We start from the raw sequence: 24,139 nt of genomic DNA on the forward strand, positions 1-24,139 counted from the left end.
GATTGGTTTGGCAATTCTGGGTCTTTTGTGGTCCCATTATAGACTTTAGGATTATTTGTTCTAGTTCTGTGAAAAATCTGACAGCTGTCTTATTCCTGGCATTGGGCTCCCATCCTTCCGGTCCAGCTCAGAGCCATGTAAGTACTTCACAAGTGGGAACACACCTACCCCATTTGACAGAACAGGAAGACTCAGGCCCAGTGAGGGCTGGATCCAGACTCAGGTCCTGGGTGGGGCAGGACAGGGGTTAGCGGCTGGCCATGCACAGCTTCCGGCAGGGCTTTGTTCCATCTGAGACACAAGGGTCTCAAGTAACCAGGGAATCAGTTCTAGGTTCTCTTCCTGGTCCTAAATGGGCTCCTCCCTAGCTCTGAACTTTGGGTAACCCTCTATAAGAAGCCATGAGGCCAAGGTCATTGTTAACAAGTGTTTATTGTTAATAAAACCATAGTACATTTACAATAAGTGACAACATTAATGTATAGTTACAGTATCATACAATATTACAGCAATAAAATAACGCCTATTCCTTTGTACATCCAGCTCAAGCAGCTAGTTGAAAATATTTTCCAGGGTTGCAAACCCCCAGGGTTTTTCAAGGTGACTGAAAGGACACCTCCTAAAGTGCCTGGGGCTTCTGGTGAATAAATAGTTTCTAAGGTACGGCCAGACAGCCGAAGGGGACATCCGGCACAAGCTGTTCCGGAAAACGCCCCCGATGTCTGGTACATAAATACGACGGGGGTCCAGGCCCAGCGATGTGTCCCCACCCAGGAGAGCCTGGAGCCTACAGGATGGCAGGGGCAGGTGGCAGGGAAGAAGAAGGACCTCGTCTCCCAGTCCTTCCCATCTACCCAGGCCCTGACCTTTTAAGTTCCCCAAGACCCGCAGTTCCCAATGGGAAGTCTGCGCCCTGCTCTCCAGTCCAAATTAAAGGACTCTGACTGGAGAGACTGGACTGGCGGGATGTCTAGGGCTCTGCCTAATTCTAGGCTTGGGATTTCAGAGTCACCCCTTTAGAGTGGCCCCTGAAAACAGCAGCAGCAACACAAGCTGAGGCCCCAGGCTCCTCCCGTGTGCCCGTGCTACCCTTGGCTCAGACCTAAAGCTTTGAAGGCGCCGGGGGGACTAACCGCCTTCTCTACTACTCACTGAGCAGGCCAGCGGTCCCTCTGCCCAAAGGAGCCCAGACACCAAGGAAATAGACTGAAAATGACCCTCTTCGCAGGATCCCCAGGCTCCCTGGAGGCCACATCAGGTCTTTCAAAGGCACAGCCTTAAGTTCAGGTTTGTCTGACGTGACACTGAGGGAAAACACTGGCTTTTGACTGCAATGGCCTGGGGCCCAGATAGAACATACACTCTCTACATTCATAAGGATGCTCACACCCCCGAGGAGCCCTACTTAGGACAGCCTGAGCTGCCCGAGGCCCCGGGGGTGGGCTAGTTAGAGCCTGGAGGGCACGACCAGGAGCTGTGCCGAGCGGAGCGGGATCGGTGCGGGCCTCCAGGAGGGGCACGTGAGGGTGAGTGCGTGGCAGCCCCCTGGTGCAAGCAGGCGGCAGGCGTGGGGAAGGGCCACTTGTGGCCACACCTGCCCTTGGCTCATCACTGGCTGAGCAATTGCTTAGGCTCTGGGCTTGCCCAAGTCTGGCTCCAAAAGTGCCAGTAACCAGTCTCAGCCCAGCAGGGCCCCAGCGTGTCCACTGGTCCTGGTTATGCGCTGACCCAGACACCCCCAGGAAGCTCCCAGCCTTTCTTACCCGCCGGGAGGCCTAGTGGCAGAGCCAGCCGCCCCCACACCTCACACCCGAGAGGTGACGTACAGCGAGTGCACGCGCTCGGCCAGGGTGCTCTGCAGGTCCTGCAGCGGGGCCAGGCCCTGCACTTTGCTGCTGCGGCCGTAGATGAGCTGCCGGAAGGAGTCCTGCTCCAGCAGGGCCTTCATGTGCTTGAGGAAGAAGCCCTCGCAGAACAGGGCCAGTTCGGGGGCGTTGTGGATCTGGGGGGGCAGGGAGAGGGGTGAGACCCACAGCTGCAGCATAGCCCTGCCCGAAACTGTCCTCACGGGCAAAGGTCCAGCTTCAAGCCCCAGACCCTGGGAGGCAGGCAGGCCCTATCTCTGCATCTTAGGGCAACTGAATGCCTCATCTGAATTCTTTCCATGAGCATCTCCTTGGGTTAGACTGATCTGGGTTCAAATCTCAGCTGTGCCACCAGGAATATCCTGGCATTTTGTTCTCGGCCTGGGTCCTGCTGGTGACGGCTTGTTGAGGGGCGGTCATCATCCCCATGGGATTGGAGGCTCCCTCCCTAAGGGCAGGGGCTGTCAGTGGGATGTGCATCTAAGGTCCAGCACACGAGTGTTCACGTGGTAAGCGCTCAACCAACACTGAGCGCCCTCTCTGGGCCGGGCACAGGCCCTGAGGCCCAGGTCAGTGATGCTCCCTCAGAGCTGATGTTCCAGATCCCGGGGGATGAGAGAAGCCAAGGCACCAACCAGGCCAGGTGACCACGGACAGTAGTCAGTGCTCTGAGGCAGTGAGAGCGGGCGAAGGGGCACAGAGTTGTGTGACTCGGAGGCACCTGGGGCAGGAGACTTGCTGGAGGACTGCAGGAGTCCGGGGGTGGAAACGAGGAGAGACATGGGCCGTGTGGCCACAGAGGGGGGCATCGGAAGGGGAGATGTGAGAGGGTCCTGGGGGCCTCGTAAGGGGTGACAGATAAGGGCTGGGTCTTTAGTTTGCAGTGGGAAACCTTTGAAGAGTTTCAGTAGGGGAGTGGCAGGGCCTTCACACTTTTCAAAGAGCCTTGTGGACTGCAGGGCAAAAGCAAGGAAGTGTTGGAGGCCAGGCCAACGCGATTGTCCCAGAGCAGGTTGAAGGGAGGGGACAGGTGGCTGATGCATTTTGGGTGTGGGAGGTGACCATGGCATCTGCTGCGAGGAGGAAGACTGAGGAGGAGACTGGGGTAGTGTCGGGGACTGCTCTGACGCGGAGGGGCTCAGCCCTTTGCCGCCCCAGGTCTCAATACCCAGAGCGGCCCAGCTGGGCTGACACCTGGGGTCCACCTAGCTCAGAGCTCGGCCCCCCAGCCGCTGTGCCGCCCCACTGGGCGGCCATGACCTCAGGCCACAGAGGGGGCGACACTGCCCTTCAAGGCTGCCAGGGCACGGCAGGGTGAGTGATGGGGGGCAGGGGCGGTATCGGGCGTCCTCACCTTGGCATACTTGTAGGTGTTCACGGCGCTCTCCACGCTCAGGGTCTGGGAGCACAGGATCTCACAGTGCCGCTGCAGGGCATCCAGCTGGAACAGGCTGGCCGCTGACAGCAGCTGGCGGGAGGAAGAGGCCGTGGGTGAGCGGGGCCAGGCCCGTGGCCCCGGCATCGCGGAAAGGGAGCCCCAGTGTGCCCTCCTGACCCCCAGGACCCTCCCTGCCCACTGCCCGTTAAGTCCGATGGCCTTGATTTATTTCTACTCCAGGCCATCTAGGTATTTGCTAGGATACCTCGGGAGGTATCCGATAGGTGACAGACACTGGTTGGAATTTCTCACTTAGGGAGGCCTTCAACTATGAGCTGCCTGCTCCTCTGCACGACCTTCTAGCTAGGCACGTGGCCAGCAGCGGGTCCGTTCTCTAGGCAGTAACCTGGTAAGGTGGAGGGGTACCTGCTGCCTTCTGATTCTCTTGTACCTTCCATCAGAGGCGGCCCTTTCTAACCCTGAGGTGTCGCCCAGGAGGTTGGGTTCCACGGGCACACCATTTCCCACGTGCTCAGAAGAGCGAGGACCTGCAGGGAAGCAGGGGGTCCTTGCAGAGGTCCCCTTCCTTCCCTCGTGTCTCCAATGCTGTGTTTCTGAGACTGGGGTGGGTGAGACCTGGCAGATGTCTCAGGCTGGGCACAGGCATGGTGGATGGGCTCAGGGACTCCCCGCTCCTCTCCCCGGGCCCAAGCAGACGGACCAGGTCCTCACCTCCAGGATGTCACCAGTGGGGATGTCCATGGATTCCGTTCCCCCGTAGTACAGATACTGCATCATCATCTGCAGGAAGAAGGCCCCACGTGAGCGCCAGGTGGACCCGCAGCACCGTGTCCTCACCCCTGGAGTGCTGCTCCAGCCGCCCCCAGCCCCTCAGTGGCCCCCCAGAGCGCCGCTCCCGGCCCCTCGATGCTCACCCCTCCCCCCGGCCTCTGTGTGCTGACGTCTGCACACCCCCCGACTCCCATCAGACATTTTTGTGCGTCCCCTGGAATGTGTATGGCAAGCTTCCTTCCACAGAGTGGATTTGCTGCAATCCTCACAACAGCCCTGTGAGCCCAGGAGCAGATACTCTTCACGGCTGGGGAAACTGAGGTCAGGGAGGGAGGCTGATGAGGCTGACTCCTCCCCCTCCTTCCAGCACACCAGGCACCTCACGACTCATTTTCTCCTCTTACAAAATTCTAAACATGGGGCTCTGAGGGGGCGACTGTCTTCCCTCAGTAATCCCAACTCCTGGCCTCCCCGAGGAAGGGGACCTCTGCAAGGACCCCCTGCTTCCCTGCAGGTCCTCGCTCTTCTGAGCACGTGGGAAATAGTGCTAGCCCCTCATGGAAGCCAGTGCGGTGCTGGGGCCCAGGACCTGGCCCAGAGGTCAGCCTGCCGACCAGCGGGGGCCCCTCGGGGTTCTTGAGAGCAGAGGCCCTGAGACACCACATGAGGTGGCCTGGGGAGGGGGCTATGTGTAGTTCTGCTGAGATCCGACTTACAAGCTCTGCCATCACGCTGGAGACTGGGGAGTTTCCAGCTGGAAAAAGAAAAATTCGCCCTGGTTGGCTGAAGCAACGGCCCCAGCAAGGAGCTGGCAAGGGTATAAATAAACACGGCTCCAGCCGGCACAGTCGGGCTCTGTTAGGACTGGCCCCCAGGCTGGAAGAGGCACCAGAGGGTCTAGAGGGAAGGAGCCCAACCTGGGGCGGGTGGGGAGAGGGAAGAGGCCTTGCCAGCCGCCTCCAGGCCCAGGGCCTGTCCGGGAGGCATCAGCCCGCCCCTTCCCCTCAGAGGAGCGCGCTCCCAGAGGTCTTGCACAGACCCCGCGGGAGCTCAGGTGGAGATCTTACAGTTACACAGATGGACCTGTGGCCCACTACTCCAGGCAGTGTGTGCCTCGGGCGGGCCCGTGCCTGGCTTCCTCCGCCATCCCCCACACTGGGAGCTGAGTGCCCAGGACTGGGAGTGGGGCGGCTCCCATCTCCAGGGGTTCTTTCCTAGGTGTGAGTTTCAGGACAGCTGGGAGGTGAGAAGGGGCCCAGGGAGACAGCCTGCAACTCCTCTTCCTGGCCTAGAAGAGGCCTCCTGCCACTTCTGGGAGCTGGTCTGGGCCGGGCCCAGCTCTTGTGGCATGTGGATCTCCCTGAGGCACCTGAATGCAGATGAGCCCACAGAAGTGGGACCAGAATTGCCCTCTTGGAGCCTCGCTTGGGGGAACCGGGCTGCTGGCAGGAAGCTGTGGACATTAATTTCCCACAGCCCGGCAACCCCCAGGCAGGATGTGGGTCACCCAAAGCAGGCAGCCTGCAGGGCTGGAGTGGGCAAAGGGCAGCTCCCAGTGAGGCTCCAGGCTGGACCAGCTGCAGGGATGGCCTCGCTTCCTTCTGCCTGGAGTGGGCCACCAGGAGCATGACCACAGGGAGGCCCCGATACTGCAGGGACAGGGCTGGGGCCAAGAGCCACATCAGAACGGCAGGGCTATTCCCCCAAAAGCCCAGGTTTAGTCGGCAGTGACCCTGGCAAGAGTCCACACCCGTGCTGTCTAATCGATAGCCACTGGCCACCTGTGACTTTTGAGTATTTGAAACATGGCTGCTCTGAATTAATATTGTGTCAAAACTGCATTTCAAACACTGTGTGAAAAAAATAAAACATTTCATTAAATTTTTATATGTGGAAATGATACGGTTTTGGCTACATTAAGTTAAATAAGAATAAAATTAATTTCACCTGTTTCTTTTTCCCTCATCTATTAGGCAATTTTACATAACCTAGGCGCCCAGCATTATCTTTCTATTAGAGCACTGCTTAGATCTCCTTGGGCCTCTGTTTTCTGTTCTAGAAAACAATGATTTTAAGTTCTCTTTGTGTTGTGACAGCCAATGAGATGTCTGGGGGCTGCACTGAAACTTAGGCTTTTTTAGGAGGTCTCAGCCCTGGACTGATGACTTCAGCTGCCCCCCCACCCCCAACTCCCCGCCCCGCGGGATGGCAGAGCTTTGTTCCCAGAGAACCCACAGGGCCAGGCCAGTGGCTAACATGCCCCAGGCCCACATGTGCCCTGATGTTAGACCTGTTGTCCCTGTTTACCCCCGTGACAACCCTGAGAAGTCATCAAGGGCGGCCCAGCCTCTCCTGACATGGGCGTCATCCGCTGCTGAGCAAATGCAGCCTCGATGGCAGGCACCACCCTTGTCACATGTGTGCCCTCACCCCCACCTCCCGCCCAATCCCTGCTGCCCTTCTCAGACCCACCTCCTGTGTCGGGTCGTGACCCCACCTCATGCTCCAACTCACCTGGACTTTGGGCTTCTTAGCCAAGCAACTTTCTAGAGTTACTCCCCTCCCCAGGCAGTCTGGCTCAAGAGATGACGGTAAGAGGGGAGGGGAGACACCATATGCCTGACCCTGGGCCTCCTCCGACCCCTGTCATCAATTGATGCCAAGTCCCCCACTCTCCCCTCATCCACACCCCTCTATCCTGCTGCCTCTACCTGGTTGCCATCATCACTCAGCTGGATTTCTCATCAGCTGCTCACCTGGTCTCCTGGCTACAGTCCTGCCCCCTCCAGTCCTTCCCTCACCCTCCAGAGTACGCAGGGTCACGCAAACTGGACCATTCCACACATCCTAAGATTGAATCCTGGCTTTATCTTCTCCGAGCTGTGTGACCTTGGACAAGTTATTGAACTTCTCTGTGCCTGCGACACCTCATGGACCAAGGGGGGATAATAACATATGTGCACCTCCCTGGACTGTGCTGTAACGCTTAACTGATAAATGCACTTAGAACCATGCCTGGCTAAGTGACCTCATAGTAGCTTCTAACTGTCCTTTGGTTAAAGCTCACGCCCTTCATGGGATGGCTCCTCGGGGGCAGCCTCAGCCTCATTTCTGGATGTTCTTCTGAATGGCTGTCAGGACTTGGCCAGAGAGCATTTCCTAAACAGGTTGTGGTCTCTGGTGGTCGTGGTCTCTGCACTGCTCTGTCTACCTAGAGCTCCTGATACCCGGCTGACCGCCCTGGTCCCCAGGAAATTTCCCCCTCCGCGGCTTTGGTGCCACTTCCTGCACTGCCGGCGCCTCCCCACCACTCCCAGTCACATTCATTCATAATCCTGTCTCCTGGAGGGCAGGGTCCCTGTCCTGTTTACTGCTGTCTCCGTGGTACCCCTAAGTGACTAAATGCTAAACAGATGACTACGGGGAACAAGAGAGAGGGACTAAACCCTTTTAGATGGTGGCTCCTCACGCCTCTGTGGGGCTGTGATCTCTCCCATTAGGTCACAAGCCTGTCCCAGGCAAGGCCAGGTCCTGGGCTCACATACCAGCTGCCTCTTGGCCTCTGTCTCAGGCCCTAAGGGTCACCCCTACAGCCTGAAGACTACTTTCTAGAACGGAACTCCTCACTGGGGCTCAGCTTAGACCCCAGCCAGTCCCTTCCAGACCTTGCCTGCCACTCCTGGAGGCCAGCCTGGAGCTTCCATCACACAACCTGACATTCTCCAAAGCTTAGAGATCGAAAGTCCTGACCTTGATGATCTCCCACAACCAGGATGGGCTCATTGTGATGCTTTCTGCTTGGTCAGCACGGCTAGGGTCTGATGCCGGGGAACAGTGACGGGCCTACACCCGTGCCCATGCACATCACCCTCCACCCATTTGGGGTCTTGTTAAACTGAGGGGGGGGGGGCTGGCATGGGGCCTGAGGCTCTGCATTCCCAACAAGTGCTCAGGCACGTCTGCGCTGGGAGCTCACTCAGGACAAGGGCTCAGAGGTTGCACGTGTGGTGTGCGCCTGTCCTTACATGTCCGTCAGGTTGCCCAGACCCCTCACCCAGTGGTTAGAGCTCAGGGCCCATGAGACAGACTCTGAAGCTGCAAACTCACAACAGAAAGGCTACCTTGGCTGGGAAATGCCTAGATGCTCCAACCTGACCACTGAGTCAGCAAAACACAGAAGGTAGTAGGGATGGAGGGGAAGATTATGGCTGACTCACAGCTGACACCGCCCAGATGGACCAGCCAGGGCCGGGTCCTGGGGGGGAGGGGCACCCCTAGGAAAGCCTGCAGCGCTGAGGTACACACACCTGAAAAATGTGGTACTTCATGTCGCCTATCTCGATGGTTTTACTGCTGTCGCCATCTTGCTCTGATTTATTGGTCATCAGCGTCTTGAACCTGAAGCCAAGGAGATGAGACAAGGAAGGGTTTGAACGTGACTTTTATTCCATCGCCACATGGCAAAGGTCCCATCCGTCGCCTGACCAGTCACCAGGGGACAGGAGCATTTTAAAAAATCACTGCTGTGCTTGCAAAAGAATTCTGGGCAAGTAATGTTTTACATTGTCCTGGGCTGACAGACAGCTGGGCTGAGCCCTGACCTGTCCCAGCTGCCCTCTAGCTTAGTGACCGTAACACCTGTGGCTGGAAAACTGACATTCATGCTAGAACATTCATGTTTTCTAATCATCAAAAGCAATGGTTTGACCAGAACAACGACCAAGCTCCTCTTGGAGAACTCTGGGTCCCCTTGTGACTGTCCCTCTGCCCCCTGTGGAGTGGGTGGGGGGGGGTCCCCTGCTCTGTGACCACCCTCTAGGGGGGCAGAGGCTCTTCTCCAGCCTGCTCGTCACCTCATATCTAAATGAAGCTGTCCCTCCCCCTTCCCGGGGGTGCAGAGAATTCATTATCTGGGCTGCCTACCTGTTAGAAGCTGTCACCAGCAGGACTTTATGTGCATAAAACAGCTTTCCTTCCACGAGGAAGGTCACATCTGACATCTCCTTGTTGTTCAAAAAGTGAGGATCTGTCGGGGGGAAGGAGAAGGGGATGACGGAGGCGCCTGCCACCCAGGCACTTGGAAAGGGGAAGGAGGACAGAGATGAGAGGGAGGGGAGAGGGGAGAGGATGTGGGGAGGCCTCACCGAGCCTGGCCGGCAGCGTCTTGCGGAGCTCGGGGATGCGGGGGATGGGGCTGCTGCCGTAGCAGTGCGTGAAGATGGCTGCTAGCTGCTGTGTGACCGAGTCATTCTGTTGGGCGAGAGGCGGGGAGGGGCGTCAGCTCAACCCCCATTTGGAGGCTGTGTGTTTACAGCTCCAGGTACACCAGGCCAGCTTCAAAAGTCCAGGCCAGGATCAGTGCAGCACTTCCCTTCATTCCCCCTGGATCTGGTCTGGCAAGGGAGGCCCGGTCCTTCCACACCAACTCCCCAGACTGCTTTCTTGGCCAGGCTCCGGCCCAGACAGACCCCTGGCCTCTGCAGTCCCTATGTCTGTCTGCCCGTGAGGCAGTCTCCGGGTCCGTCCCGCGGTCTGTCTGCGTCTGTCTGCCTGTGTGTCAGTCTCCGGGTCCGTCCCGCGGTCTGTCTGCATCCTGCGGTCTGTCTGCCTGTGTGTCAGTCTCCGGGTCCGTCCCGCGGTCTGTCTGCCCGTGAGGCAGTCTCCGGGTCCGTCCCGCGGTCTGTCTGCCCGTGAGGCAGTCTCCGGGTCCGTCCCGCGGTCTGTCTGCCCGTGAGGCAGTCTCCGGGTCCGTCCCGCGGTCTATCTGCCCGTGAGGCAGTCTCTGGGTCTGTCCTGTGTCTGTCGGGGCCTCGGGGGCTGTCTCACCTTGCTGGTCTTGAGGATGTCGAACATGAGCGGCAAGCCCTCGGTCACCAGCTCCTCGTTGTACTCGTCCTCCTTAATGGAGCTGAAATCCCGCAGGAGGCTCTGCACCACCGAGTACCGAGACTGGGAGAAGGACGTCCTCAGAGACTCGATCCAGACGTGCAGCTTCCAGGGGACGCCTGGGCCGGGAAGGGGCAGGGCAGTCACCCCCCGGGCAGAGCGCTCCCCAAAGGGCCCACTGAGCCCACCTCAGGACAGCCCTCTTTCCAGCAGGCCAACGCGCCTGATGCCTGCCCAACTGGGGCACCCCCTCGGCCCCGCTCAGCGCAGCCAGTAAGGAAAGCGTTCATTCACCCTGCCGGGCCTCCCTGAGACATAAAAGGGTCTCCAAGTTCCCATCAGATGAGGTGGAGGGATGGCTTCAGGCCAAGTGCAGGGAGCCTGAGCTCTGAAAATCCACAGCTCAGCCTGGGAGCCTTCAAGTGCAGGCCCAGCACCCACACTGGCCCCACTGGCTTGTTGGGCCCCAGAATTACCTACTGGGAGGGAACCAGTAGGTATAATTATAATTAGGAGGGGTGGCCCCGGAGACTTGAACGCAGGGAGGATATGCAGGGCACTTGGGGACCCCATGCCTGTCTAGAAGCCTGAAATGAACCCTGCTCTGTCGCCGAGGGCTTTTCCCAGCGCCTGGCTGCCTGGTGTGTTTGTGCACACGCAGTGCCACATAATTACTGTTTACCAGCTCCCTGGAGTGTGTCACTGGGGCCGCAGAGGAATCCAAAACTACTCTGTAAAGGTCATGACAAAAACTAGCGATGTTTCCGATAATTAGAGATTGCTTCTCACTCCCCAGCCTCACTGTGATTTAAAAAGGACCGATGGCATTCCCTAGGGACATGGGGCCAAGGGTAGCATCAGCATGCCTGGTTTACTGACTGTGTGCAGGAGAGATATTCCCACTTCCTAGAGAGGAGCACGGAGGCTGGCCCGCCACCAGAGGGCCGTGTGGCTCCCGCTCCCTTGGCCCAGCGCTGGGTGTTCGTGTGTCGTGGCCCCCGGGAGAGGAGCGATGCTGTCGTCATGCACTGGGCGCCCACGGTGAGCGGGCACCGGGCCCTGTGCTGTGTGCGACAACTCCACATATGCAGGGGACGAGGGAACGTGGCAGGGCTGGGATCTCCCCCAGGTCTGTCTGTCTGACCAGCCACCTGGGAGGAAAGAAGTCTGCAGGCCTGCAGACCAAGGAGGTGGGGAGGTGGGCTGATGGACTGGAGAGCATCTCATTGACCAGAAATGTGGACCCCTGGTGCTCTAGACGCTCCCACACGACCAGGCCCCAACCAGGGAAGCTGGGGGCCCTGAGGGCACAGGGCTGGCGTGAGGATTTTGAGACATGTCCCTGCGGAGGACTGTCTGAGGCTCAGGGCACTCCCGGTCCTGGTTTGAGAGGACTGAGCCCCACCCTGCACTCTGCTGCCTCCTGACCGCTCTGCCCCTGTGGGCCTGGCCCTCTCGTGTGTGTGTGAGTGTGTGTACGTGTGTACATGCACACTGAGGAGCAGCACAGCATGTGTGTCTGTGTGTGTCTGTGCGTGTGTGCGTACACGCACGCTGCATGGCCTCACCCAGCGCCCTCAGCTCCATGGTGATGTCCACGTAGCCATGCTCCGCGCTGTAGTACATGGCCTCCTGCAGGGCCTTGGTGCGCGTCCGGCTCAGTCGCACGGGCCCCTCGCTGCCGCTGCCCTGGCTGGACGCATCGCTCTCTTCCACGCCCTCAGCCAGGATCTCCTCCAGGGACAGCACGTCCGCTTTGGCCTGCTGTGGCTGCGTCAGGAGCTTCCTCAGAACGTTCCTGGGGGGAAGAAGACGAAGGAGGGTGATGTCCAAGGCTCTCGCCATGGATGGTGCCCGCCGAGCTGCCTTCTAGCACCCTGTGGCCCAGACGGGCCAACTACAGGGCGTCTGCAGGCACAGAGCGCTCATGGTCTTCCCTTCCCAGGCAGGCTGGGCCCTCGGGTGAGTCAGAGAAACGTGCAGAAGACCCCTCCCGTCTGCCATCTGGGTGCTGCTGAGAAGTCATGAGCTCTGGGGCCAAGCAGGTTCTGCCATCCTGTGTGGTGGTTCTACCTCTCTGAGCCCTGACAGCTTTGTCACTGTAGCATGGAGACTCAGCATTGTCCTCTCCCAGTTAATGTGAGGCTCATGTGACATCACATGCAGAGCGTGATACACAACAATCGCCCTAACAGCAGCCAGCATATTCCCACGTTGTTGTTTAGTTGCTCAGTTGTGTCCAACTCTTTGTGACCACATGGACTGCAGCACGCCAGGCCTCCCTCCCTGTCCTTCCTTCACCATCTCCAGGGGCTTGCTCAAACTCATGTCCATTGAGTCGGTGATGCCATCTAACCATTTTGTCCTCTGTTGTCCCCTTCTCCTCCTGACTTCTATCTTTCCCAGAATCAGGGTCTTTTTTCTAATGAGTCAGCTCTTTGCATCAGGTGACCAAAGTATTGGGAGCTTCAGTTTTGACATCAGTCCTTTCAATGAATATTCAGGATTGATTTCCTTTAATATTGACTGGTTGGATCTCCTTGCAGTCCAAGGGACTCTCAAGAGTCTTCTCCAACACCACAGTTCAAAAGCATCAATTCTTCAGCACTCAGATTTCTTTATAGTCCAACTCTCACATCCATACATGACCACTGGAAAAACCATAGCTTTGACTAGACAGACCTTTGCTGGCAAAGTAATGTCTCTGCTTTTTAATATGCTGTCTAGGTTGGTCATAACTTTTATTCTAAGGAGCAAATGTCTTTTAATTTCATGGCTATAGTAACCATCTGCAGTGATTTTGGAGCCCCCCAAAATAAAGTCTGTTACTATTTCCATTGTTTCCCATCTATCTGCCATGAAGTGATGGGACAAGGTGCCATGATCTTAGTTTTCTGAATGTTGAGTTTTAAGCCAACTTTTCACTCTCCTCTTTCACTTTCATCAAGAGGCTCTTTAGTTCTTCTTCACTTTCTGCCATAAGGGTGGTGTCATCTGCATATCTGAGGTTCTTCATATTTCTCAGGGCAATCTTGATTCCAGCTTGTGCTTCCTCCAGCCCAGCGTTTCTCATGATGTACTCTGCATAGAAGTTAAATAAGCAGGGTGACTATATACAGCCTTGACGTACTCCTTTCCCGATTTGGAACTAGTCTGTTGTTCCATGTCAAGGCTATGGTTTTTCCAGTGGTCATGTATGGATGTGAGAGTTGGACTATAAAGAAATCTGAGTGCTGAAGAATTGATGCTTTTGAACTGTGGTGTTGGAGAAGACTCTTGAGAGTCCCTTGGACTGCAAGGAGATCCAACCAATCCATCCTGAAGGAGATCAGTCCTGGGTGTTCATTGGAAGGACTGATGTTGAAGCTGAAACTCCAATACTTTGGCCACCTGATGCAAAGAGCTGACTCACTGGGGAAAGACCCTGATGCTGGGAAAGATTGAGGGCAGGAGGAGAAGGGGATGACAGAGGATGAGATGGTTGGATGGCATCACCAACTCAGTGGACATGGGTTTGGGTGGACTCTGGGAGTTGGTGATAGACAGGGAGGCCTGGCGTGCTGTGGTTCATGGGGGTCACAAAGAGTCAGACGTGACTGAGCAACTGAACTGAACTGAACTGTTGTTCTATGTCCAGTTCTAACTGTTGCTTCTTGACCTGCATATAGATTTCTCAGGAGGCAGGTGAGGTGGTCTGGTATTCCCATCTCTTGAAGAATTTCCCAGTTTGTTGTGATCCACAGCCAAAGGCTTTAGTGTAGTCAATGAAGCAGGAAGTAGATGTTTTTCTGGAATTATTTTGCTTTTGCTATGATCCAACAGATGTTGGCAATTTGATCTCTGGTTCCTCTGCCGTTTTTAAATCCAGCTTGAACAACTGGAAGTTCTTGGTTCACATACTGTTGAACTCTAGCTTGGAGAATTTTGAGCATTGCTTTGCTAGCGTGTAAGATGAGTGCAATTGTGCGGTAGTTTGAACATTCTTTGGCATTGCCTTTCTTTGGGATTGGAATGAAAACTGACCTCTTCCAGTCCTGTGGCTACTGCAGAGTTTTCCAAATTTGCTGGCATATTGAGTGCAGCACTTTCACACTTTCCAAGGAGCAAGCATCTTTTAATTTCATGGCTGCAGTCACCATCCACAGTGACTTTGGAAGCCCAAGAAAATAAAGTCTTTCACTGTTTCCATTGTTTCCCCATCTATATGCCATGAAGTGATGGGACTGGATGCCATGATCTTAGTTTTTTGAATGCTGAGTTTTAAGCCAGCTTTTTCACCTCTTTCACCTTCATCAAGAGGCTCTTTAGTTCTTCTTCACTTTCTGCCATGAGAGTGGTATCATCTGCATATCTGAGGTTATTGATGTTTCTCCCAGCAATCCTGATGTTGCCATGCACCAAAATGGCATTTAACCCTCCCTGAGAGAGGAACCTTGGGATTCACGGGTGATGAATACATCTTGCTCAACGTCACACGGAGTGGGATACAGACTCAGACCCAGGGCTCCAAGCCCCAGGCTCTTCCTTGTGGCCTGGGGCTCCAGATGGCTGTCTCATGGGTAGGCCCCCAGGCCACTTGGGGCAGAGCCCTCTCCCTGCAGACCTGCCTGCCCCTCCCCCACCCCTCCCCACCTTGTGATGGAGGCCGGGCTGTGCCCCACTCGGTACTCCATTAACTCACTGAGCTGACAGAGCAACAGCGGGATGACCCAGGTCCCTCAGGGAGTCCCTCTTTGTCTCCTACTCACCTCTTCCCTGTCGCCCTTTGACCCCAGAGCTGCCTTGCTCTGGTCTCATCTCTGCCCTTCACACCCCCGGGCAGGCCTGGCCCCTAAAAAGCAGGGTCCACTATCTGCTCCTGGAGCAGGAGGTGATTTCTAGCAGAGCCACCAGAAGCATCTTCGTGGTGGAGCTGAAGTCTGGGAGGAAGCCCCTAGCGCTCCCGGCTATGGCGGGCAATGGAGAAACAGCCCAGGCACAGGAAGGGATGGGGTCCTGGGGCAGCCCTGGCTGGCTGCAGGCAGAAGGTCTTCCGGGGGAATGGGAGGGCCGGCCCTGGGCACCCCCCACCCCGTGTCTCCAGGCCTCCACCCTCTGGGGCCCCCATGCTGCCTGAAGACCTGTATCTTCTTTCTGGCTGGAGTGCAGGCAGCTACCCTCTATCCACCCCTCCCTCCATCTCTGGAAAGATCTCCAGGCCTAGGTTTTCTTCTCCTGAGAGCCTGCTTCATGCTCCACAGAACATGGGGCAGGAAGCCCCGGGTGGGTACCTGTGGCCATGGGCGGCTGAGTGGCTGAAGCAGTTCATATCCTCGTGGAGGGAGGAGGCCATGCCGTTGGCTTCGAGCATGCTGAGGAGGGGGTCGGCGCCCCGGCTAAGCAGCAAGCTGACCAGCTCGTAGTTCCCTGAAAGAAGAGACGGGCTAGGAATGCTTCCACCACCCACGTCACTGCCCCTCTGCTGGGCTTGCCTGGGCACTGAGCACCATAGAAAGACTGACGATGGAGTGAGGGGCAGCCCCCAGCGCCCTGAAGGAGGGGTTTCAAGGCTTGCCATGGGGGTCTCTGCGTGCGGCTCAGCCAGGCAGGGTGCCACTGTCAGGAGGGGCAGGTGGAACCGCAGGGCAGTCAGGGACCCTGGCTGGGCAGGGCAGCGGGGCACCTACCGGCCGCAGAGGCCAGCTGCAGGGGCGTCTCCGCATAGCTGTCCTCGCCGCCATTCACCGCCGAGCCCTCCACGTGGGCGCCAGCATCCAGTAGCAACTGCCAAGGCACACGACGGGCACTTGAGCGTGGAGGGGAGTGTTTGGGCCATGCGCACGGGAGGCTTCAGGGAGGGACCTTTAGTTTCCTCCCGGCACGTGACCAAGAACCAGCTCCCTTGGGCATCCAGAATTGTAAAACTCTTGGTTACCTTCATGGTTCTTAGTGTCCAGAATCTTCCCCTCTGCTTTTTGTGGTATTGGATGAAGCCCCTGAGCTAGAGGGACCTCTGAGCTATCTCCTCCTTTCAAATAGTTTCCTATAAACTGGCCACAGTGAAGAATAGAAGGTACATGTGTGCTAACTCGCTTCAGTCATGTCTGATTCTTTGCGACCCTATGGACCATAGCCTATCAGGCTCTTCTGTCCATGGGATTCTTCAGGCAAGAATACTGGAGTAGGTTGCCACACCCTCCTCCAAGGGATCTTCCTGTCCCAAGGACTGAACCCACATCTATTACGTCTCCTGCATTGGCAGCCAGGTTCTTTACCACTAGCACTACCCGGGAAGCCCAAGAACAGAAGGTAACACCCTCCAATCCACCAGGGGAATCTGAGGCTCTTGACATAGCAGAGGTTGTGAGAAAGGCAGAGCCTTTCATCTAGAAAATGGGAGAGAGGCCTGCCTTGCAACATTGTTGGGGATTAAGTGAAGAGATGCTCAATTCTCCATAGGGGTTCAGTAACCAGTGGCTTCTAGGGTCCTCTTCAGAGAGGTTCCATGAGCTGCCCAAGGCTGGGCAGTGCAGGTCTGGAGCAGAACCTGGCTGTCTGGGACACCAGGTAGCCTCTCCCAGTTCTGGCAAGGGCAGGCCTTGCAGGGGACAGATGGAGCAGGGCTAACAGATACCAAGCAGTTCCCGCTGGGCCAGCTGGCTTTGCCTTGGGCGGGGGTGGTGTCTGCACCACCGACAGGTAACTTCAGTCCATCTCACCTTTCCTGACTGGCTGCTCTGGAGGGAGCCACCTTTCCCACCCTCCCAGGTCTCCAGAGACTGAGCCTCCTGAGACGGCGCTTGAGCAATTAGGCCAATCCTACCCGCCCCCACCTGGGACCAGGTGCGAGGGGTCCAGGCTGACCTCTCAGTCTCCCCACAATGTGGGTGTGGGGGTGGCTGTTGGCAGAAGGCTCTCGTCAGTCAGAAAGCAGCTGTGGCAGCGCTATCTGAGCTAGAGTGCCAAAGCAGCGGAGGAGGACAGAGACCTGCCCGACGGTGAAACTGGGCACCAGTCCAGACAAGCCCAGGGCACAGCCCTGCAGGCCGGTCTGGGCCAGGGTGGAACTCTGCTCAAGGTCTCAGGAGGACAGTCACTGAGAAGCAGGCAGGATGTAGCAGCCAACCAGCTGACCACCAGCTACAGAATCTCTCATATAGGCCAGGGCTGTGTGGAAAGCGATGAACAGGCCGACATGACCCCTGCCCTCGAGGGACCCGCGATCCAGCAGATGGCGAGGGTGTCATGCGAACTCCCAGGAAGAAGCGCTGGAACCCTGCAGGCCTGAGGAGCGAAGGAGCCGGGGAGCCGAGCGGCAGCGTGGCCATGCTCAGTCCACAGCTTCCACTTCCAGGCTTGACCCGACCCTCAGCCAGCCACGGCCACCGGGGCCAAGGTAGGCACAGGGTGACGTGGCTGACAGGCGGGCATTGCCAATCTGAGTCTTCTTTCAGGAACTGAGATGCTGAGAGACTATGGCTGCTGACGGGGAGGGGCAGAACCAGAAGGACAGCATGGCATAAGCCACAGAATTCATGAGGGAGGAAGAACAGCTAAGGGTTGGAAGGATGCTTGGAGCAAAGAAGCGGAGCGCATCTGCACAGATTCCAGCGACACCCCGAGACTCACCCACAGACGCAGAGAGGCCAGGCAGGCCTGGTATCGTTTGGGCCTGCATCTTGTTCCCTAAAATCTCACATGAGAGCCTGCTCACATCCTGCAAACTAGAGCCTACTCCTTGGGGGCAGACCAACTGGGTCTCTGTCCTGCTGACCCAGTAAGCTGGCCTTAACCAGTGCCTCTGGTGTCTCTGATCCCACTCAACACATGTGAGGCTGGGGCGACGCTTGGGCTTCAGCCCGTCTGGCAAGCTGGGGGCACATTGAGCTCACCTGGACCACAGAGATATGTCCGTGCAGCACAGCAAATGTCAGTGATGTCCAGTGCCGGCTATCAGGGTGGATGGAGGGGTGCCTGGGAGAGTTGCTTGGAACCTGGGAAAATACCACAAGGGATCAGTGTTTCCAAGGTGAGTGACATTCCTGCGTGGGTGACACAGGGGCCTGAGCTAAGGGGGAGCCCTGCAGGGATGGTGGCTAGGGGTCAACTCAAGTGCTTTCTATACTCAATTGGCAATGTCTGCCTGGAGTACCTTGTGGACAAGGCTCAAAAGGATACTCAATTAGTGATGTCTGCCCTGGGCAGAGAGATGGCAGAAGGGGAACTCTTTATGCCTCGGAAGGAGGTAGAGCAAGAAGTGTCTGGAGATGGTAGGGATGGCTGGGGACTAATTTGATAAAGCAGAAAGGGACTACAGTAACAGAATCATGGCCTTTCTCTCCAATGGACTTCCCTCTGAGCTCACTTCTCTGGCAGGAAGCCCAAATCTTGAGAAAAAACCATCTTTGCTGACTATGATCTCTGTGTATCGTATATTTCCAGTCCTCTGAGACACATCCACTCTGTTGTCCAAATCATCACATCCAGCATGGATGATGAAGACCTTGGGGTGTTCTCTCTCTGGGTTGGGGGCCCAGTGCAGCCCTTTGGGGCTTTCTCACCTGGATGTCCAAGTTGGCTCCGGCATCAATCAACATCTGGACCATGGCTTCATCCCCAGCAGCACAGGCATACATCAGCGGCGTCATACCCTAAGTGAAGCAAATGCAGATGCTAAACTGTCTGGAAATAGAACATGAGGACATGTGTTCCATAGGTGTCTGCCCTGGAAACCAGATAGAGGTCTCCTGCTTGACCAGCTGCTCATCTGGAACAATCTTGGGTCTTGTGCTGGACAGAAGGGGCTGGGCCTGCCCCTCCCAGGCCCAGGGGACATATGACACTTGAAGGATAAGTAGGGGACATTTCCATGAGCACTACAGGTCACCAGAGGGGCAAAGGGCACAGGCCCTACAGCCAGATTCCAGTACAAAGGCAACCCCTGCTGTAAACTTTGTACTCCTCTGTGCCTCAGTTTCTTTATATTTAAAATGGGAATAACAACAGTATCTACCTCACTGGGTTGTTGTAAAGAGTATGAGTTACTATGTATAAAGTGCTTAGCCCAGCTAAGGATGAGCTAATTAATCAAAATAACACAACGCCACCATCACGGCTCATGTTACATTGACACAGCCAAATCCACCCCAGGCCCTGCACTGGTAAATCACTGTGTGAAGTGGTTTATGCACCATCTCATTTAATGACCATACCATCCCTATTGGGGAGGTTCTGCTATTATCCCCGCTTCACAGATGAGGAGCAGAGGCGGGGACTGACTTGCCCCACAGTCACACAATATGTAAGAGGATGAACTCAGACGGAACCCAGGCCTGCATGAGCCGAGAAGCTCTTCTCCCCAAGGCGTCTCACACAGGGTGGAGAGGTTGACGTGAACGTCTCCTGCTGTGAACAGTTCTGAGCTTTTCTGAAAGCTGAGGCCCAATCCCTACTCGAGTTTAGGTGGGCGGTTAACAGAGCCGCCCCCTGGCCGGGAATCTCCTCTGTGGCCAGTAACAGCAAAGGCCGCAGTGGAAAGTGCTATTCCACAGCTGGATGCTGGCAAGCGTTTGTCTGGAGCCCCGCGATGTTATTTATTAGGTTATTTGTGTGTAGACAAGATCTCCTTACCTCATAAATCCTTGCCTAGTGCACGGAGATAAAGAAATGGCCCGAGATTAATCATGGCTGAGAGGTCCGTCTACCCCACAGATCATTCTACAAACACCGAGGCTGAGGGAACAAACAGGACTTGGGGCACTGAGAGAAAAGCCACCGAGTGAGACCCTGACTGTTTTATTCCCCTTGGCACAAGCTTGACTTCTTTTTTCTCCACACGTCCGTATGTAATTCAGACTGTAAGCCAGTAGACCCGTCTTGTAAGGAGAAACTACTTTTTTTTTTTTGCATGTTGGTCCCTCTCCCTAAAGAGGTTAAATCAAGAGACACTGAGGAACAGATTTCAGGGATAATCATCCTATTGACACCAACAAACACGGAGGCACCTTTATGGAGCATTTACTAGGTGTGATGCAGAAGTCTATGGGCCAGGCACTGTTATCCCACAAGTTGGAGGCGAGGAGACAGGCTCAAGGGGTAAAGCAGCTTGTCTGAGCTGCCACAGCTATAATGGGAGGACTAAACTCCAGGCCCATCTGAGGCTGGCGTCCATGGGCTTCCCCACCCTGCTGCTGGAGGAGGAAGACGTCTCCCCCAGGATGAAAGCCCCGGAGCCCGCGTTGACAGAGGCACCTTGGGGAGACATGACACCCAGCCTGTCACTTCCCGGAGCCCTCCTGCAGCAACTCCCTCAGCCTCGTGGTTTCCTGTCCCAGCACATGCCTGACTATCCCGCCCCGATGCTCTGGCTCCCAGCATCTCCCTTCCCTGGGATGCCTTCCCCCACTCCTCTCCGCTGCATCCACCCCCCATCCCCTCCCTCCAGCATGATTCAGGAAGATTCCTTCCCTGACTGCTCCTGCCTGACTTGCCAAAGTCCACTCTGGCTTGGGTTCACCAGGCACCTCATTACAGCCTCTACTGTGTCACCATCTCGTCGGAAAGTGCTACGTGACTTCTATGTGACCTCTCAGCTGCCATTTAACTTCCCCCAAGCTTCCGTGTGGACTTCCAAACTACAACACCATTACCCTGGGGACGCTCACGCAACTGCATCAAATAAAAATTGCATCTCCCACAGGCGGGGAAGGGCCTGGGGTTGGCCTGTTTGGGTTCCTCTAATCCCAGCTCTGCTCCTCATTAGTTGTATGAGCTCTGTACCTCAGTCTCTTTATCTATAAAATGGGGATGATTCCTACATCACAGGGCTGTGGTCAAGATTAAATGAGTTAATCTGTGCAAAGTGCTTAGAACAGTGCCTGGAACACAGGAAGTGCTGTATAAATGCCAGCTATTCACAGCAAAAACAAAAAAGAAAGCAGCTCAAAAAACTCCAGTTAAAGTCTCCCTAAAATTCCTCCAACACTTCCTGTCCCCTTTTCTGGCTTCATTTAATGCATCAGCACTTTTTACTAACATACTCTGCATTTCGTGTCTTTGTGTTTCTTAGTATCTGTCTCCTCCTCTAGCATGTTAACTCATGAAGTCAAAGATTTCTACTGGAGTGTGGCACACAGGATGCCCTAATACAAGTCTCAGTGATCATTATCCCTAGCTTGCTATCAAGCTGATTTCTCTGGACGTTCTCCCAGCCCTGCACCATCTGGGACAGCCTCCAGCCTTCCAGTGAGGGGAAGCTGAATGCCCGTTATAAATTATTTCCAAGGGGTGCCTGGGAAGTCTCTGAGTTGGCCATCTACGTAGATGGCAGAGTATAATTCGGGAATAACCCACTTCTTAGAAACACAGCTGAGTGGGTGGGTCTCAGGTCTGGGACAGAACAGACTGAACCACCAGTTACCGCAGTTGCTCATCACTGCGGATTCTGGTCCTGAACCTGGCTGGCGGAGCACTCGGAACGCACCTGGTCATCCATGGTGTTCACCCCGTCGGGGCCCAGGGCTTCGATCGCCTGGCTGATGAGGTCAGTCCTTCCGCAGTTGAGCATGCGGAAGCCCAGGTCCTGGTTGAATTTTTCAGTAGCCGCTCGGGCATCCAGCCTCCGGAAGGAACTGAAACAGCATTCGGGTCTGTGCAGAAGAGACCAGGTGTGTAAGCCTGGCTGTTTCTGCTAGGACACGGTCTCACTATGAGAGGTGACACCACTGTGCTAGGCTGATGCCTGGCGTGAGGATGGGGTAGACAGGCAGGACCAGGAATTATTATGTAATCAGCTGTGACTGGCCTTGTCATGCTCAGTGACAGGAAGAGCACACACTTCAGCTTTTCTATAAACACGTTAAAGAAGTGCTCTGAGCTCTTGGGAGCTGTCAATGATCAGAAATGAAATCCCCCCCAAAATGATCTCTCAGGGGACTTTCTGAGGAGGAAGAAGCTCTGGCTGGGGCTTGGGCCACACACAGTACTTGGTCATGTATTTTTTTTTGCACGGAGAAGGCTGTACTCGTTCTCGAGAATGGTCACTGAGGCCAAGTTCCAGTCCTCGATGCTGCATCCTCTCCCCTCAGTGCTTCCGGGTGAGGCCCAGAAGCACCAAAGAGATGGCAGAGAGTGGACCAGACTCCCAGGTGCAGCCAAGCCATCCTACCAAGGACAGCCATGCCTGCAGAGGGTGCACCATGGGCTTTTGATAGGTGGCTTTTGCCTGGAGCCTTGACTGGGCCACAGAGTAGGAAACACGTGTCACAGGATGAAGTCGTGGCATTTATAATGGAGAGAGAAGAGGGGGAGGGCGAAGCGAGGTTCTCCCAGGTCAGGGATGGCCAGGGGAACGTTCCTCTGGAACAACTTCAAGAGGCCAGTCCAACACAACAGAGGCACCCTGGGAAGGAAACTAAGGACCCAGGCTTGGGGCCACACGGGCCTGGCTTCAAATTCATGCATGGTCAACTTGCTAGCTGAGCATCTGTGGGCAAGTTACTGCTCCTCCTGGTCCTCAGCTTCTCCATCTGTAAAATGGGCATTAAAGCCCCTTGTTCTCTGAGGCTGTCAAAGGACTGAGAAAACGCATATAAAATAGGAGGGCTCAGCAGCGGCCTGCACCTAGGAAGTGCTCCAGAAAGTGATGGCAACCTCAGGGAGGAGGGCCCACTCTGCTGTGTACCCCAAATAGCCCCGCTGTGAGCGCTCTCTCACCCAAAAGGCAAATAGGAGGCTGCTCTGTGCCAGACCCGTGGTTGTGGAGGACACACTGGGGAGCAGCCCAGGCCCAGAACAGATCAGTTCTAAAAGGTGGGCTCACGAGGAAAGCGCCTTAGAGCAGATCCAACACGTGGGCTGCAGCCCCAGCTTTTGGCTCCCTCCCGATCCAGGAGAGTGAGGGAGCAGCGGGTTTATCTATGCCCTCCCCGCCTCCCGCCTCCCTCCTCCCCAGTTCCATACTTGAGCTGCCGGGGCTCGCAGTCCAGGCCGGGCAGCAGCAGCCGGGCTGCCTGCCGGATGTCGCCGCTGTCCACGGTGAGGCTGCGGCGGTGCTCCGCGTACGTGATGGCCACACGCATCCACTCCATCAGCGGTGGCAGCAGCATGAAGGGCCTGGGGGGGGCGGGCGGCAGAGAGAGAGGGAGGGTCAGGCCTGGGCAGGGACCCCCTTGAGCACCCACTCTCAGGACAGCCATGCAGGCTGGGCCCACCCCCCATAGACCTCTGTGAGGGGAGAGTCATGAGGTGTGGAGGGGACCTGACCTTCCTCCTCAGGGAGACCCTGATCTGTCCCCTTCCACAGGAGCTCTGTGAGGACTTGGAAGGAATTCCTGTCACGGGCCATGAGCAGAGCCTGAGGGCCTTTGGTGGTCCAAGAGGAACTGGGGACTCTTGCCCCCTCCACAGAATTCAGACGGGCTCTCCAGGGTGCTTGGGTGCAGAGGAAAGAGTCCCGCAGACCCTGGTGTGCCGTTGAGCCCCTTCATCACCACAGACAATACCCCAAGGCTGTTTTCTTCTTGTGAGACGAGGAGACCCCCACTTCTCAGGGCTACTGGCAGGCTAAATGAGATGATGCATATCACACTTCACACGCATGGCTGACAGCCACTCCCTCAACTGACCCCTGGGCTGAAGTGGATTTAGTCACTTCCTGTGGCAGACTGGGTGGCCCCGGACTGGAGCTCCAGGTCCTCCAGGGAGGGAGTTCCGGGGCCTATGTCGCACCCAGAACGCACGGCCATGGTGTGAGGCAGCTCCGAGGCCGGGAGAGGCAGTTCAGCAAGGCTTCGGAGCTACGAACTCAGGGGGCACCTGCTGCGGGTGTTTTGTGGGCCACCAGGGGGCGCCATTCACAGGAAGGTGACCACTGCCCCCTGGTGGAGCAATATGGTGGCTCTGCCACTGAGGGCCGGGCCCTGCCCCACCCACCAAGCTGGACTCCTGTCTGTCTGTCCTCTGCCTGTTCTGGTCTCCCACAGTGAGACCTCAGAATGCTCCACAGCCTAGCAGACCTCACGCTGCAGAGGGGCCCTGACAGCCAGTCTTGGCTTCATGCCTGCCGCCCCCCATGCCACACCCCTCCACACCCCACTTCCTTTGATACCCTGGGCTCCTCACGCGTTAGGTCCCTGCTATCACCATCTTTCCCTCAGACAGGCAGAGGGGTACTCTGTCCAGGAGGAAGATCGCCATCCTTTCTCCTCAGCTCCTGAGTAAACCACCTGCAGGAAATGTC

At 56.3% G+C, this 24,139-nt stretch overlaps 1 protein-coding gene across 3 annotated transcripts in view; it reads right to left on the reverse strand.

Moving 5' to 3' along the window:
• Positions 1–413: 413 nt before the first annotated feature.
• The window catches only part of ABTB2 (ankyrin repeat and BTB domain containing 2), a 188,875-nt gene continuing 165,149 nt past the window's right edge, over positions 414–24,139 (reverse strand). For all 3 annotated transcript variants that reach the window (XM_043481532.1, XM_043481531.1, XM_043481530.1), the window contains 14 exons: positions 22,861–23,013; positions 21,383–21,548; positions 18,462–18,551; positions 17,793–17,894; positions 15,588–15,684; positions 15,192–15,327; positions 11,490–11,719; positions 9,862–10,040; positions 9,180–9,285; positions 8,959–9,061; positions 8,343–8,433; positions 3,976–4,044; positions 3,220–3,333; positions 414–2,002 (listed from right to left, as the gene is read on the reverse strand). In XM_043481532.1, coding sequence (XP_043337467.1) covers positions 1,805–2,002; positions 3,220–3,333; positions 3,976–4,044; positions 8,343–8,433; positions 8,959–9,061; positions 9,180–9,285; positions 9,862–10,040; positions 11,490–11,719; positions 15,192–15,327; positions 15,588–15,684; positions 17,793–17,894; positions 18,462–18,551; positions 21,383–21,548; positions 22,861–23,013 — 1,834 coding nt within the window. In that variant the 3' untranslated portion in view covers positions 414–1,804. The remainder of the gene's footprint in view (positions 2,003–3,219; positions 3,334–3,975; positions 4,045–8,342; positions 8,434–8,958; positions 9,062–9,179; positions 9,286–9,861; positions 10,041–11,489; positions 11,720–15,191; positions 15,328–15,587; positions 15,685–17,792; positions 17,895–18,461; positions 18,552–21,382; positions 21,549–22,860; positions 23,014–24,139) is intronic.

The sequence above is a fragment of the Cervus canadensis genome, chromosome 11 (assembly GCF_019320065.1).
Source record: "Cervus canadensis isolate Bull #8, Minnesota chromosome 11, ASM1932006v1, whole genome shotgun sequence".
Taxonomy (NCBI): Eukaryota; Metazoa; Chordata; class Mammalia; order Artiodactyla; family Cervidae; genus Cervus; species Cervus canadensis.